Source organism: Bombus huntii, chromosome 8 (genome assembly GCF_024542735.1).
Source record: "Bombus huntii isolate Logan2020A chromosome 8, iyBomHunt1.1, whole genome shotgun sequence".
Classification (NCBI taxonomy): domain Eukaryota; kingdom Metazoa; phylum Arthropoda; class Insecta; order Hymenoptera; family Apidae; genus Bombus; species Bombus huntii.
In genome coordinates, this window is record NC_066245.1 from 10,790,566 (window position 1) to 10,806,772 (window position 16,207).

Below are 16,207 nucleotides of genomic sequence, written 5' to 3' on the forward strand. Positions count from 1 at the left end.
ATCGAGGAGGAAGTTTAACGCCCGACACGATCTTTCTAACGAAAAGTAATCGCGGCCTGGAAACAGTCGACGATGGGGAAGCCGTTTCGTTTCGTTGAGAAAGCAAATTAATTTGCATTTAAATGAAGGCACGTAAAAACGCCGGATAACGTCGCGTGAATGGTGGACAAAGGGAAAAAGACCCAATTAATTACTAGAGGGCCTCCTTTCATCGAGAAGTATATTCAACGAATGCCTCTCTTCTTTCTTTAATTCCCTTCGTACAGAGACAATTTCTTTTCGCCACGTTCAAACAACCGTACATTGAAACATGTATCGTATACAAAATTTCTCATAAAAATTAAGAAATACATTTCGATGTATAAGAAAATTTGTTTTTCGTTACGGTTAAAAGCCAAAGGTGTGTAAGGGTAAAATTCGATACGCGAACACTTTCGTTGTTCGTTCGGCTAAGTGAAACGATGCTCGAGTAGGAGTAATAAGAAGCACTTAGCCAAGAACGTGTTCCTATTTCGTAATGGAACCAGAATTCTATCTCTTTCGTTGTATCGTTGTCGGTCCTCGCGTCCACGGTAATTCGCACAACGATGTTAAATCGATTTTGTAAAGCAGCAATTCATTCCGATTGCACTTTTCCATTACACTTGGGGGGGTTTGTAAGTAACGCAAATCGTGTCGTGATTGCAACCACCTATCCCCTTCAGTTTCTTATACTGTCTTCCCATTAACTTTTTTAGAAATAAATTCCTGTTTCGCTATAAATACTACTTCCATTGTTTTCCTTCGTTTTTAATCATACGATATTCTGTGTACTTTGATAATAGTTAATTATGAAATTAATGAATTCGTTAATAATACATCGCAAACAAGATGTAATAAAGGTTTCTGCAAATGTTCATATTCCGTAATCCGGGAAAACAATGTGTATTGTCGATGTTGAATAAATTAAATAAAGCAAAATATGCTTAATTAAAAACAGATTTTTCGTTAATGTGTTAATTTTAACGTAAACCATATAGGAATCCAGTTCCACCTTCACCGATTCGATGTATCGAACTGCACCGAGGGGCGAGCAAAACGAAAGAGATCCGATTAAAATAAACACAATAAATAAAATAAACATGCGAGTGAAACGGTAACTCGATATATGTAATGAATATGTAATTGGTATCATGTACTCACTGCATATGGAGGATGGGAACTGATCTATCGGAGAACAGCACAACAGGTCGATCGAAACGTTCATTGGGGCCACAAACCCGACCACCACCTTCCAGTTGAAGCCAACCACCCTCGCATCTGTAACGAAAAGACGATTCATACGTAAGTAACTGTTAGTCTTATTCCATTCCGATTAAACGCTATCTTATCTCGACGTTGAGACCAACCGAGATACTTTCTGTAAAAAAATTGATACGACAAAATCGTGAATAGAGTCAATCGAATTGGAAGTTTTAACTCTAATTTGTTAATATCAGATGTGTTTGAATAACAATTATCACGACTCCTAAAGAACATTGGCTTCTTTAAATTTATAAAATGAATACAAATAGATCTATAAGCCCACCTTTCGGAAAGCTTCTCGATTAATTTTGATATTGACAATTCCCACTTGATATTTCCCTTCGTCGTGATAGTGTGAAACGTGCACGTCGATTTTAATTAAGTTACAGAGTGTAGAAGTGAAATTTGTTACTGGAAAGCTGTCTCACATACGCCATGAAATAGTCGATTTGCAATTGAAAAGTATCGCGCGGAGAAGTGGATCGTTTTTCGAGGGAAGTTTAAATGCCCGTGTCATAGATTTTGGTAGACAAGTGTCGAATCACGAAACTTAATAGCCACGAGATGTATCCACATGGTATTGGCAAGTTTGAGATCAGTAGAATGGACAGTAATAGTCCTTAGCTTGTACGAGTCGATACCAATCATGCGCGACTATGGTGCTCGATACTGATTGATCCTAGTTGTAGCATATGATATTGACGATCGTCTGTGTTATTGTACGAGACATGAACGCGTTATTGGTCCCTCGACTCCTTTATCTTTTCGTTTATACATTACTATCCGCGTGTTTAAAAAAAAATAAATAAACGAATGCGGTGAATACTGAATATTTTGTTTCTTAAGGCACACGTATACGTAAAAGAGGTCGCAGTAAAATTATAAAAATAAAAATCTTATTATCGAAAGCATCGATACATTACGATTTTCCCTTAATTTATTTTCTTCTGCAGACAAAGTCAGTTAAAAGCTACGATCAATAAGCGAATCACAAAGAAAAATATTCTTAGTATAGTTACTTTACACGTATCACGACGAAACAACTACCGTCGGCTGCATTCGTCGTTCAGAATTGCGCTTCTATTACGGACAACTTCAAAGGATTCGTTTTCCCTTTCGTGAAGATTGCAATTGTAAACGTCTGTGGATTGGAGCAGTTACGCAATGCGTAACACGCAACTGGAATGGAATCGTACTGATTCAATTCGATTCGCAATTCCGCTTTTCCCCTTGTAAAAGGGAAATGGCCCTTAACGCGGTTCGTTGATTATTATCTGTCAGGATCACGGAAAATCTTCAGCCGCTACGATTTACAATTTACGCAGTTTCCTTGGTTCGAGTTCGTAAGGTAAGCTTAAGAACCCAAGAATAATTTCAGCGATTTTATAAAAGTTTCCAGGAAAGTGAATGATTAGAATAAATATAAATATGGATTATCTCTCGCAGAGAGTTTGTCTGATATATTTTTCGAAACGAGACCTTTTGAGGAAAAGTTATCCACGTCTTTGAATATTTATTGATGATTAAAAGATCAGTATTTACAGATTTCTTAAAGGCTTCCGGAAAAAACGTGGGAGAAATATCCATCGAATTTTATAAAAGTTCTGACGAAAAGGTAAATCTTAATTCCATTTAGTACAGTCTTACAAATATCTGGAAAGCTAATTTCTCCGATGGAACAGGAAGAATAACGTAACCTGGTTCAGAACTCTCCGAAGACGACGACGCGACGTTGAAAGGACCCGGCGAGGGAGTTCCAGTTTCGTGCGAGTTATTTACCAGAGTTTGGTGTTAATTAATGAAAACATTGTCGCAGAGTTAATTGGGCTGTGTTATTTTTATCATAAAAAATTATTCGCGATGATACCTGCAGATGAAATTCACAAGGAAAGGCAATCTGATAATTGCTTCCGTTTCTGGACAAGATCACGGTAAAGGAAAACCCAAATGACAGCCGCAGACACTTCTGACCCTCAATAGAATTAAGATAATTATGGAAATGAATTCTTTTGAAGACTCGCCAGCCTACAGCCGCAGTGCCATCGGTTAGTTAGTTGGTACATTGAGACGAAACGACAAAGAAATAACGGGAATCGATTCTGCATTTACATGATTGCTCAGAACGTCTTACATAATTTTTCTTTGCAATTATTCAGAAATGTAATCGTGTTGCGAGTGGTTGAGCAGGATGCATTTCACTGGATTCTCGAACGTTTCGCGTGGTGAAATAGATGACGTTCGAACTGCTTGGATGGCTTCTTTAAATAACCAAAGTTCCAAGCAGGAAATTAAAGAGGGAAGAAGAATGGCGAACCGGAGGATAGAAAGTTTTTTCAAGTTTGAAGAAAAGAACGGGAGAAGAAGAAATTGCGGGCACTGTAGGAATGTTTGTGTACATAGTGCGAGAAAGTTTCTTGATTAACGGCAACTTCACTTAATACTTATTAACTCCGATACACCGCTATAAACTTGCATAAATTCTGGAGATTCTTTAACGAACTCCCTAACTCTCTAAACTTCAACTATTTGACTCTCTCTTTCTCTCTCTCGTCTCCATCTTTCCGAAAACTTGTTGCAAGTGATTACTCGCTTTCCAATCGACTGGTTTTTCTTGAATATGCTACACGCCCAATCTGTATATTGGGCAAGTAATTTTTTCCCTTATTTGAATATCGACAGAAATGATATTTCTACCAGAGACATCTACGTACGTAAAGACTTGCCATTTCTCACGATATCCATACAAAATGTCACTAGCATTACGATCATTCGATTTCAAATAAACTTCTCTATCGCGCTATTCTATTTTCAATCAAACTAAACTGTAAACATTATTAACAAGAATCAAAATATTTACAGTAACCTAAAGTGTAAAATGAGAACATTAAAAATACCCAAAGTCAACACCTAAATTCAAAGTGTATAAAGTATCTAACGATACCTGAAAATACGCTATTTATAACTTGTTTACGTGGATGTGAAACCAAGCCAAAAGGAAAAAGAAACAATGTTTCCGGGTATCGATCGACGAAAAGTCGCTTATCTGGCACGCAGCCTCGTAACTTTGATCAAAAGTTTTATCTGGCCGAGGATTAACAACGTTGGAAAATATGCGTGGCATCGTGGAAATGCGTTCATCGATACAGCTCGAGGAACGAGAAATCGAATCCGCGGCTTGTCGATGCTATGTGGCAATTAATTCAAAACCATACGTATACGATACAATGGTGAACTATGGGGTCACGTATCCGACCCTTGATGCGACAATAGAACGGGACTCTACACGTACACGTACGAGCGGGGTTGTATCAAGATTTGAATGAGCCAGCTCAGATACATGGAATGATCCCAGTAAAGGCATTACCACCGGGAAACGCATCTCCGGGATTGTCTCGTTGATATGTTAATTAACGTTATTGATGTCGCTGCGGGTCGCGCTCGGTTCGACCCGGGACTGTCTATTAAACTCGGTTGAATTTCCACCTCTGTCTCTCCTTTGTTTGCTATTGCTTCCACGGAATTGGAAGAATCTAATTGATACATCGAAATTTTTACCAATTCTGTATCCTGTATGTTCTTTCTTCTGTTTATTAAATATTAAGTGTATTAAGCGCTTCAATGTAAATTATTGGAAATAATTGGAAATAAAAGTTACTGAATATTAATTTCTTTTCCATATTTTATCCAATAAATAACGCCGATGATTTTATCACGTAAAATACAGAATAAAAATTGAAACAAAATATTTTAAAATTGCAGCAAGTCGTCTACGATTCGACGATACCAATTCAGAGTTGATAAATCGTTCGTTGTAATTTATAATTACTTTACGTTATTTATTTATCTTTGACACTGGCGAAAAGTATTGAATTATTCCATTACCATGATTGACGGTTTCATTTCGAATCGGCGCATGTCAAGCGAATTTCCAGACGATCGAATGGAAATTATTGGTGCGCTAATTAATTAGTAAAAAGTATCGCGTTGACAATCGTATTGAGCGCGTCGATTTTTTGAAAACTACTGTTATTTCGTCGAAATATTCGAAGTTTCACAAACGTTTTTTATTTCGTTGCCATTATCCGATAAAAATGTAGCTAGGATATGATTAATCCTTGCCACTCGCGCAATCTATCTACTCGTTCTTCGCGAATAACACAACTAAAAAACGCAAAAACATTGGAACAATATTCAGAAGCAGATAAGAGCAAGATTTTTATTGTACCTATTAAGCATTATTCGTGTTTTATCGATTGCTCCACGAACTGTTACACCAATCATAAGCTATCGTTGATTTTATGGTGGCTGCTTAATGTCTATCGATTTACCGGAACTATAGGCGCGTGAATCGTTGTAAAATGAGAGTCCATAAATGAGGGCTCATAAATAAGCTGTTTTAAAGGCTACACTGGGAGTGAATGCAATTACGCACTGGCCGACTACACGGCCTGGTAATTGCGCGTTAATTGCGCGTTTCACGTACCATTTTGGATAGGGACCTTTTCAAATGTTTTATCGGGCTGCACAATAAAAGTGGTGGGGGGAGGGGGATGGGAATTTCAGAGGTTCCCGAAAGAAAGCTTCCGTTTTATTGAAGACGAAAATGCTCGCACGAATGAGTTGGAAAACGGAAATAATTACATTTCATTTTTATCCGCGATTTTTCAGCGGAACGACGGTCAACCGAATAAATTTTTCGCCTACGCCACTTCATTATCTCGCGCCTTTTTATCTCTTCCTTTTAAAGGACTCGATATTGTTTGCTGCGAGCTGTTCGATAGAAACGAACGGTCGCCATCTCTTTTCACCATCGTCCCAGCCTCCTCGATACTCGAGAATAACCATTCACGATGAAATAAAAAGGTCGAACATTCTTGCGGGTAAGAGAATAATAATGAAGAAGGAAAGACACTGGGGATACTTAAAAGACGGACGTTCGAGAGACCGAGTTTCAATTGACTTGCAGATTAACCATCTTTTTCGTTGACTACTACTTTTTGGAAACTAAAAACTTTACGAAGATTCGAGACTTACCGCAGTCTTTATTTGTCCTTTTCTTTCGAAACAACTTTTGAAAATTCTATTACTACGTAGAATCCCTGGTGCGAAGAGATCGCACCTTCAAACATTTCGTATCTGAAGCGAGTTCAAAGGAAAAGTGACGTATGTAAACTGTAATAGAAGAATCTCTATCTGTTTCTGAATATTAAAATATTGGATGTGATCGTGACGACGACATAGTTCTCCTATGTACGTTTCCCGCACTTGTTCTTTTTTTGAAGAAACTTTTCCACGTCGATGGTTATTACGATCCATTTAGAACCAAAAATCTCAGCTCCAAAATCATCGAATTGGAATAGCTCGCGTCTTGCTCGAACGATCGAAATTGCCACGGGTAATGACGAAGACAACCTAAGAAGATAAAAAAGAAGATACAAAGGATGATACAGCAGAAAGTGGCTGCCAGATCTAAGGCGAAACGTGAAACTACGAAACGTGATCGCAACCGACGGGATGACACACGTAATTGATAAATTCGCTGGGATAGTCTGGGAAATCGAAAGGCGGAAATTATCTGCTTTCTTCTTCGCGGGCGACACGAGCATCGCGTGACTTGTAATTCACTTTAGCAGCAGCACTTCAGCATTATTTGGCATCGTGCGAGTAGACGATAAAAGCGGAGACCTCTGCTTCGTCCTCTCCTTTCTCGTCAACAAAAGCGTAACAACGATGAAAGATAGGACAAGACTGGGCGTTCTGGTCAAATTCGACGAGGTATCCACAGGAAATTGGATGCTTTTATGTATTTCCCGCGATTCTCCCAGATTTGTACGGTCGTGCAGTCTTTTCCTCTATTTCTGTACCTTTTTCGCGTGTATACTTTTGTTTCGTTGCTCGTTTCCCTCTGTACACCGTCGTCCATCAAACGAAGTTAACCCGCGGCCGAAAAGTCCATTCGATTTCCCGTACATGCGACACCGTGTGTTGTGTTCCCCTGTACCTCGATGTTTTCGAAAGAATGCAATATTTGTTTCGCTTGCTTTCGATTACCATCGGGCGCGGATAATTAAACGAGGATCCGCCGGAATGAAATTTCCGTGCAACGAATCGATATCGTAACGTGTTCCAAGAACAAAGGTGAATCGCTCACGGAAGATGGATCCTCGGTGGAATTTACGAAGAACTGTTCGTACTACATTGATATATCTTTTTATTCTTAGCGAAGTTGATACAAATACTACTGTTAGTTCAAAATAAATCTGCGATCGGCGCTTCTATATTGTATTAAATAGAGAAATTAATTCAGTGATTTCACGTTGAATCAATTACAAATATATTCGAAGATTAAATATTTTTCTACCATATTGAGGTTTCAAAGCATCGATTTTAACATTCACAAAACAGCTAAAAAATTATCACGAGGTATCGTAACTTTAAAAAATGCTAATAAGCGATGGCGCTAATTTAACTAAAAACGACTCCGAACTACTTTCTTAAATTTTTCCTCTGTATCAATTCCAAGTGTCATAAAAGGCTACGCGATAATTTTATGATACAGCGAAGCATCGTACATATTTTAGTGCGCTATTCAACAAATTTCTTTAGCAGACCAGCTTGCAGCCGGCATACGGCACTTGGTAAAAATTCGTCCTCTTAGAGGTCGGTCATTGTTCGTTTCCTTGCTGAAAGAATATTATAAAGTCATATTTCAAAGCATCTTCCCACGTCCAGATACTCGGTACCGGGCCTAATGATTCTCGGTACTTTGAGATGTCGAGCTTTGATCTGACTGGATCATTTCGTTGTCAAACCGCTGTCTACCAGCGACTAGCTTCTCTAGCCTCGCTCAAGAGTAGAGTATATCTCGCTACAAACCCATTGGAGGATGGTGACTGCAAAATTGGTTGCCTCTTAGAAATAGATACTGACTTGTTAATCGCCTTTGGTAGCTGCTAGTTATCCTTCTTAGTTGTCAATCACCGCACAGTCCATAGCACGGCTAACAGCTGATTATTGTCTCTAATTAGATCTCGTCTTCGTTAGTTTACTTGTTATCTTGTGTCTTTAGCAAACGTTCAAGTTTTTATTTAGTCGACATACCACGTGCAAATTGCAATAAAACCCGAGCGATCGCGACGTTCGATCAACCACGGAGATCAACACCAAGTATGATGACTATCGAAAGATAATAATAAACGTGTTAAAATATTATAAGCGTATTGACCTATCTTATACATATGTGAATTTTCCTTTGGAATTTTCTACAAGTATATTTACATAATCAGAAAATAAATAATTATTTGTAAAGTGCATTGTATCCTGTGTATCCATCTCTGTATCCCATTGTATCCTATCTTTTATGCTTTACGTCTAAATTTATTTACATTAAATAATTTTATAATTTCATATTATTGAAGATTATTTCCCTTCACCCATCACAAACCAGTTAGTTTGGAGAATCAGATGTTGAAACACTATGAAAAACTCGTATAGAATAGAAACGAAACGTGGTTGATAGCACCAGCATAATTTACGTGCTCGTTATGGCGATGGATTTAAATTAAATTAATTAAACGTTAAAAATTTCCTGTATTGATGGTCGCGCGTAAGAGAAAGTAGCACGTTTTGGATAAGGCAGCGGAGATTTCTTGAGGATGCGGTGTTTCACGTACTCGGTTCCCTCGAGGATATCGTCGTGTGCTTTCAAGCGAAGTTGCGAAACGCTCTGCCGCAATTTGGAAGCTCTTGTCCCCGCGAGTCCCTTGTAATCGCACCGTTGGCGCCAGCACGATTCAGCCAACTCGTGGACACTGTTCCACGTCCGTGAGATAGCGAATTCGGATTTCGTGTTGTTGAAAATTGACGCTACGATACCTCGAATTAAATAGGATCGATGTTCTACCGCGGTATTTTCGAAACTGGTGGAAAATCTCTTTAAAAGTCGAGTAAAAGTTTCTTTTATAATTCTAGGTATCGATATTTATACTAAGAACCAAAGCAGCGCAATGATGCATAAAAGTTTCTTGAAATAATTTAAATATTATTTTGTCAGTATACAAAAAAATGAATTAAAAAATAGATTCTTTATACAACTTTAATACATAAATCAAAGACACGAGAAAAATTTCCATGTTTTCTTTAAATCTCGTACAAACCTCAGCTTTAGGATCAAGATAGAAGCACAAATGATAATGAAAAAAATACAACCCTATCCTTGGAACTTTTTTTATAAACCTCTTAGAGAGGACAGCGTGAAAAACAAATACTTTCTCGATTCAAATGAATCGAAAATTGTAAATACCTCGTATCACGCTGTAAAATACACGAACCTAACCGAACTTATTCTCACACACAACTACTCAAAGTCTTTCGAAATGCTCCGACCCTTTGATACACCGAATACTGTAAGATACCAAGAGGAGAAATGAAATAACGAGATAACCAGCGGTGCTTACGACCAGGTAATTGGTCTTAAAGAAGTTGCAGTTTCACAGTGGTAAATGTCGTAATCTTCTCTAACCGAGATGGTTCCGTTTGACGAGGAGCGCTGCATGGAAGAGAGGAATATCGCACGAATATAGTAGAACCGCCTCTTCGAAATACCGTGCAATTTGGTGCGTCTTGTCGCGAAGCGGCTTAATCGTGGCCGAATCTCCAAGCGGAAAACGGAATCGTAGCTGTACTGTGCACGCTACGTTTGTACATTCAGCGGTTCTTGCGCGTGTCTGCGAACGTGGAGACATGGAAGAAGCGTCCGTACTATTGCACGTATAGGACCGAGTCGAGAGAAGCAAAGAGAACGGCGAGAAGGTTGGCCCGAGGCAAGGGTAAGCAACCGATGTCAGTCAGTCAACTGGAAATCGCTTATCTACACTGCCATCTCTTCTTCTTCCTCCCTACGTGTTCCTTTTTCTGTTTCTGCGATCGTCTCGTATTTTACATTTCACTCCCCCGTGGTCTGAAGCGTCGATATCCAAGGTTTCTTACGTTCATGCTGTTCCTTCGCGCGGGAGAGTTATCTGGTGCCGTGTCAAAGCCAAAGTTATACTGCAAATCAATTTATCAGGGGTGTTCGAATGGAATTGCGCCGAGAGCGGATTGTAAATTTAAATGCGGACCGATGTGCCCCTGGAGAGGTCTGGTGACGAGCCTGATAGCCTTTGTTTTCTTGTGTTTTGCTTGCTCTTTACTTTCGAATGTCCATCGTCTCGGGAGAAGCGACTGGCTGTAGATTGCATTCAATTTGATTTGACGTTTTCTAAGCAATAGTTATTTCTGATTTTTAGAAATATTTCGGAGAATATATACACGAATATACGAGTATGCATGATTTTTGTCAATGTGCAAGGGTTGTATTAATTTCTCAGATAAGTTTTATATCATTACAGTGACAGAGATATCGAAATTTTCATGACGCTAAGAAACAAATTTTCTTTATGGTTTAAGTATAGCCATCAGAAAGACTTTTGGTACTCGCGAACGCTATCGTGTGGCCCTAGTATAAAATTGTGCTACATCTTCCTAACAAGTACGACACTTTCAGATAAGCCGAGATATAAAAGTTTTGGAATTTATCGTGCCATCGTTCAATGACACAGATAATTGTGTAGAAAAGAAATCGTATTATCAAGTATGATATTTATTGTAATATTTGCAACAGTTATTAATCGTAGGCAACCTAATTGACTAAAATTTTAAGCGTTTTAGTACTTAAAAATTTATTAAAAATTGTATGTTTGTAGTAGCCCTTAGATCATCTCTGCTTGAACCTAGGAATTAGCAGAAACACAAGTATTACTCCTAATGACTTCCCTTCCCTTCTATCCTTCCTTCCTTCCTTCCTTCTCTTCCACAGTTTCCTCCCATCTCCCCTTTCTTCTCTTCATGAAACATTTCAAACGTGTCTATCAAATTAATCGTTAATGACGATGACCTATTAATTAGTTAGTTAACGAAGACTTCGACGGAATCTATCGAAACTATTCGTACTTCATTGAAAATGAATTCCAGGATTCCAGTGGAAAAAGGATTCCAGTGGTATAAACGCATGTTTTATTTAAATTCGCTATTATTAGGATAATAATTAATATCTTTTTCATTATGATTTCACTACTCGTCGATAATTGCTTTCATAAAGAAATCAGACAAATGGTGGAAATTTCGATTGCGTCGTTTTTTCATCGAGTAGTTCGACAGGAAACAGTCCGACAGTGGAACGGGGCGAAATTATTCAAACCGGTCGAAGCAATCCTGAGAAGCCTGGGGCAGATGTTTTACCTGTGAAACTTAAATAAGAATCGCTGCTCCTGTATAATAAGATAATAAAAGTACGGGTCTTTAACTGTTTTATGAAAACACTTAGCTCGAAGAAGAAACTCGCGAACTTTCATTCCCCTGTTTTTGTAAACATTTTCACCTAGACTACTTTACGATGCATTGGAAATCTTCGCGAGGTTGTCGAACCGGTGAATAAACTGTGAAGAGTAGACTTTCTACAAGCGAATGAAAAATTGTAGACTAAACATCTAAAAGCTCGTATATACATATAACAATGTAATTATACATCCTTCTTTACTGCAATGCAATAACTTCTCGGTAATTTCCATAAAGAAATAGTATCAAATTCTCTGGAATTTAAAAGCAGAAAAGATTTTTCTAAGCAGGAATTACAGCCGACGATATGTATCTGATTTTCCGCGCGAGGAAATCAGAAACAAATCTTTCCTTATGTTGTAGAACGACAATAAGATCTACAAAAAAAAACGAGAATAACTAGAATCAGAGAAAAATCGTAGAAGGAAACTCGAAAGATAGACTCAAAGAGAAATCTTTATTCGACCAATTTAACTGCTTGATCATTCCACGCCCATAACGCCGTAGTAACAGAACGGTCGTAACGTAATTCCAAAATTTTCGTTTGCGCTTTAGAGTGCCTTATTTAGTGGTTTTCGACGAGTAAAGCTTGTCAGGAACGCGTCAATCTTCCGTGTATGCTTTTGGCATCTGAAATTCGTCTCGTGCCACGGCCAGTTCTCGAAAACTCCGCTTTCGGTAACGTTACGAGATGACAGCTTCTGAAAATCACGGTTGATGCCCAGACTTGTTCGATACGGTTCGCGTAGTCCGCAATAACGGCGTATCCAAAACGAAAGGATGAAGCTGATTTAACCGACAGAACGAATTTCGAGAAAAAAGTGTTTCGTGAAAATGGTTCGAATAAAGGTTCGCTTTGTCGCTGTATTTTTCGGCTTTCGATTCATCAAATTTTCGATAAACATACCTGGCTACGGCGAATCGCTTTGCTTCGTTGGACTATCGATTCTTGCTTTGAATAAACGTTTTTCAAGCTTTCGTGTAGGCAACATGTTATATCTTCTAGAATGTTGTGTCTTAGAAAATCTTTATCGAAATCTTGATTATAGTCAAATGGATTATCGTACTTTAATTTCGTATCGTGTAAACGTGACGTACCAGTAAGAGTGATCGTTCATGCGAACTACCACTCGACTAACTCGAGTTCTAATTTAATGCGATCGAGCCTCTCTGAAATATGAAAACGGTTGGGGACAAGGGGTGAGGTGAAAAATACGTGCGTTCACTTGGTGAAATTCTATTACAGATTGACTGATAGAAAAATATTGGGTGGTATGCTTATTTGAAAAAATCCGCGTCGTTTGGTTCTCCCTGGTTTTAAACGATCGTCGATCACTTGAATTATTTCTAAAGACTCGATGAGTTTATGATTTCAACCCATAGAAAACATGTTTATTTCCGAATATCAGGCTGATTTTCTATCTCGATTATTCTGTAATTCGATCATAAATTTAATGAATCTATATCGAAATATCTACTATATGAATCTCACGGAGTATCGGTCACAATTTCGGTGTCCGAAATACGAAAGAGTGGGGAGCTGTCGAAGGGAATTCAGACGGGCGCGAGAGGTGCTGCGTCGAGTTGAATAATTGGGCCTCGTCGAGTTTTATTAAAACATTGCCAGCTCGACGGCTGGAATCGCATGGAATTTGTGTATGCAGTCATCGGTGATTTATACGAGTTATTTCGCACTGGCAGTGTGCTCGTTACGGGAGGTAGATACGAAAGACTGTAACAGAAAATGAAAGGGCGGAGAGACGGTGCCTGTCGCGTCCATACTGACTGACTCGCGCCAAGTAATCACGAATCTACATTCAGTTTCGATTAAACAAACATTCTGTTCTATTTATTTATTACGAATACAAACGTCAAGTAACATTGGATTATATAAAACGAGGTACAGCTGAAAGATACTTTTTCGATGCTATTGACTTTTGATAATTTATGGCAGTTTTAATAACAAACTGTAGTAATATCCATACGCATTTGTAATTATACGAATGTAGGAAATGAATATTTTTATTTGTATTTCCGTTTGAAGTGAAATAACGAACACATATACATATACTCACTGATAATATTCATGTAATAATATTTTCTTCTGCTAATAAGTAACTTTCGTAATATTATTAATTATTTAAGACAGTGATATAAATAGTACAAATTGTAATGTTTTCTTCTGCATATTTGCGATAAAACAATAAATTAGTAGAGTATAATGAAAAATATTACAGAAGTGTAAAACGCAGCGCGGAAAATAGTGGAAAAATAAGAAACGACATCTGGGAAGCAGAGCACTGGTGCAGCGCCGACGTCGAAAAATAATATGACGTTACTTCGTATCGTCTATCTTATAAATAGCGAGTGGCCTTCCGAAACGTCGCACCGGCGCCGTTCGGTCTTTAGTACAATCGCTTATGATAGTAAGTTTCCACGACAACAGACTGGCCAAGATTCATGGAATTTAGAAATATACTATCTAACTACCATTTTTCACACCAACTATCATTTATCACTGTCGTACTTATCAGCAAATAAAATATCCTTCATTTTGTTCTCAAATTTTACATAAAACTAAGATTTATCCAATACTTGGCTTTTCTTTCGCTAGATCTACTTCGCTTATTCCCCGATAGCCACCAAAATTCGAGAACTCGTGATTGAAAGAAAAGAGAAAAACTTGATAACACCAACCCTTGCAATTCTTTACAAGAGGTGTCATAGAAAAAAAGAAAAAAGCAGAGAACTTTCGATCTACGGTGGATCGACAAATTCTAGGCGACTCGATTCACGCTGAACACGACAGAGTTCGCAGGTCACCATTTTCCATTTCCGCGTGGCGTGCTATCTCTGACTGTGTCCGTTGAAAAGGTCGCAACGTAGGATCGACATTAGCCACGCGACGAATCATTTCCGCGAGCCACCGATCCCAATTTCTGTCCGGTCGTTGCATATATTTTACCGTTACGGCCTACTAACTTCGATCAACTTACGAGGAGGCCTGTGGCTCGTCGTTTTCCGAGTTCAGCTCCACCTACGTAACCTGGCGACCTCCTGTTTTCCATACTCTGGCCGTTATCCACCGCGTTTACTGTTTATGCGGCTGTGTGCATACCCGAGAGGAAGTTATGGATGCGGCCAGCGTGAAATCAAATTTCTAACGATCGAAACGGTTCCCAGCGCAGCTAGCTGCGTGCTATTGGAACTCGTTTTGTCCACGTTCATTCTTCCTCGAACTTGGTGAAAATAGTGAAACACTGGTCCATCAGCTCGAGTTCATCGGTCCAGTTCGCTCAATTCGGTATCGATTCGATAGAAAATCGCGATGGCGGAAACGATTCACGAACAAGAAAAAAATCTAATATTTTTCTCGTAATAGGGCATCGCTTATTGGCTTCAAGTGAGTCAACTTGGATTTAGTTAGATTCGATTATTTTCCACGATTACTCGCCCCCCTCGTTAGATTAACGATGATTCCCTTGGAGCCAGTAGGTAATTGTTTGCCTCGATGTGGAATAGGAGAGGGTGGCTGTTTGGAGAGAAGAGGTTCTTCGAACTCGAGCATTTTATGGAGGAAGTTATCCCCGGGTTTCATTCGTAGTTTCTTAATACACTTTTAGAGGGAGTTAGCCTTTGAGAAATGCAGCTTAATCTTGGAGGATTTCGTTGGCCGTATAGTAAAGGTGTATACGGAGAGCACAGAGAGTGTAGTTAAGTTTAGTATAGTTCATTTTTCTGAGTATACCCAGGTAGTAGATCTTAGTGTTTTGTGTCTTAAACACAGAAAATATTGTTCGGACTCTACAGTTCCCTCTTATTTCTTTTCGCGTCCTTATAAAGAAAAAGAAAAAAAAAAGGCTCCATTTACTCATACGTAATAAAAAGAACTATATATCGTAGAATTTTCTTAAAGCAACACGACGTTGGTCCAAGTCTGAGGAACGCGAACAAAGAATTCGCTTTTCGATATATCCAGCGAGGCGGCAACAAATTTCTCTTGCAACGGTGGTCGCACACGGCCACGACAATGGTCGCGTTCGCTCAATCGGATTTTATTTCGCTTCGCCCACGCCGTCAATTACGAACCAGCCATAAATCCCGCGATCTACCGCGCCTTGTCACGTCCATCTTCCTTTTCACCGCTCTTTAAACCCTAAAACGGAAATTAAATCCGCGCTTTCGTCTGCCCTCGAAATTAACTCTTGATTAACACCTGTTACGGCTAGTACATCGGTGAAATTCAATGTCGATGTCGTTCCACTGAAGTGCAGGCTAGCTTTTCGTCGATAAAATTCGGGAACGTCGAACAGAGCAAGAGTCGTGCGAATAGATAAATTTTCAATGAACGAGAAGCGTGAAGTGTGTCATTTTGTAGTCGTCGACGCGACGACCTCGATCGAGGATATTGCTCCGGAACCGAGCTGTGCCGAGCCAAGCCACCGGCAATTCTGTTTTTTCGGGGGGATTCCTCGCTAATTACGATCGCCGATAAATTCTGTACTCGCCATTCGCGATATCGCGCTGCTGTTCGGTGAATATCATCTCG

The 16,207-nt window shown here is 39.0% G+C and overlaps 1 protein-coding gene across 15 annotated transcripts in view; it reads right to left on the bottom strand.

Moving 5' to 3' along the window:
- LOC126868435 (uncharacterized) overlaps nucleotides 1–16,207 on the bottom strand; it is a 272,162-nt gene that overhangs the window by 137,998 nt on the left and 117,957 nt on the right. For all 15 annotated transcript variants that reach the window (XM_050623870.1, XM_050623866.1, XM_050623869.1 and 12 more), the window contains exon 5: nucleotides 1,183–1,299. In XM_050623870.1, coding sequence (XP_050479827.1) covers nucleotides 1,183–1,299 — 117 coding nt within the window. The remainder of the gene's footprint in view (nucleotides 1–1,182; nucleotides 1,300–16,207) is intronic.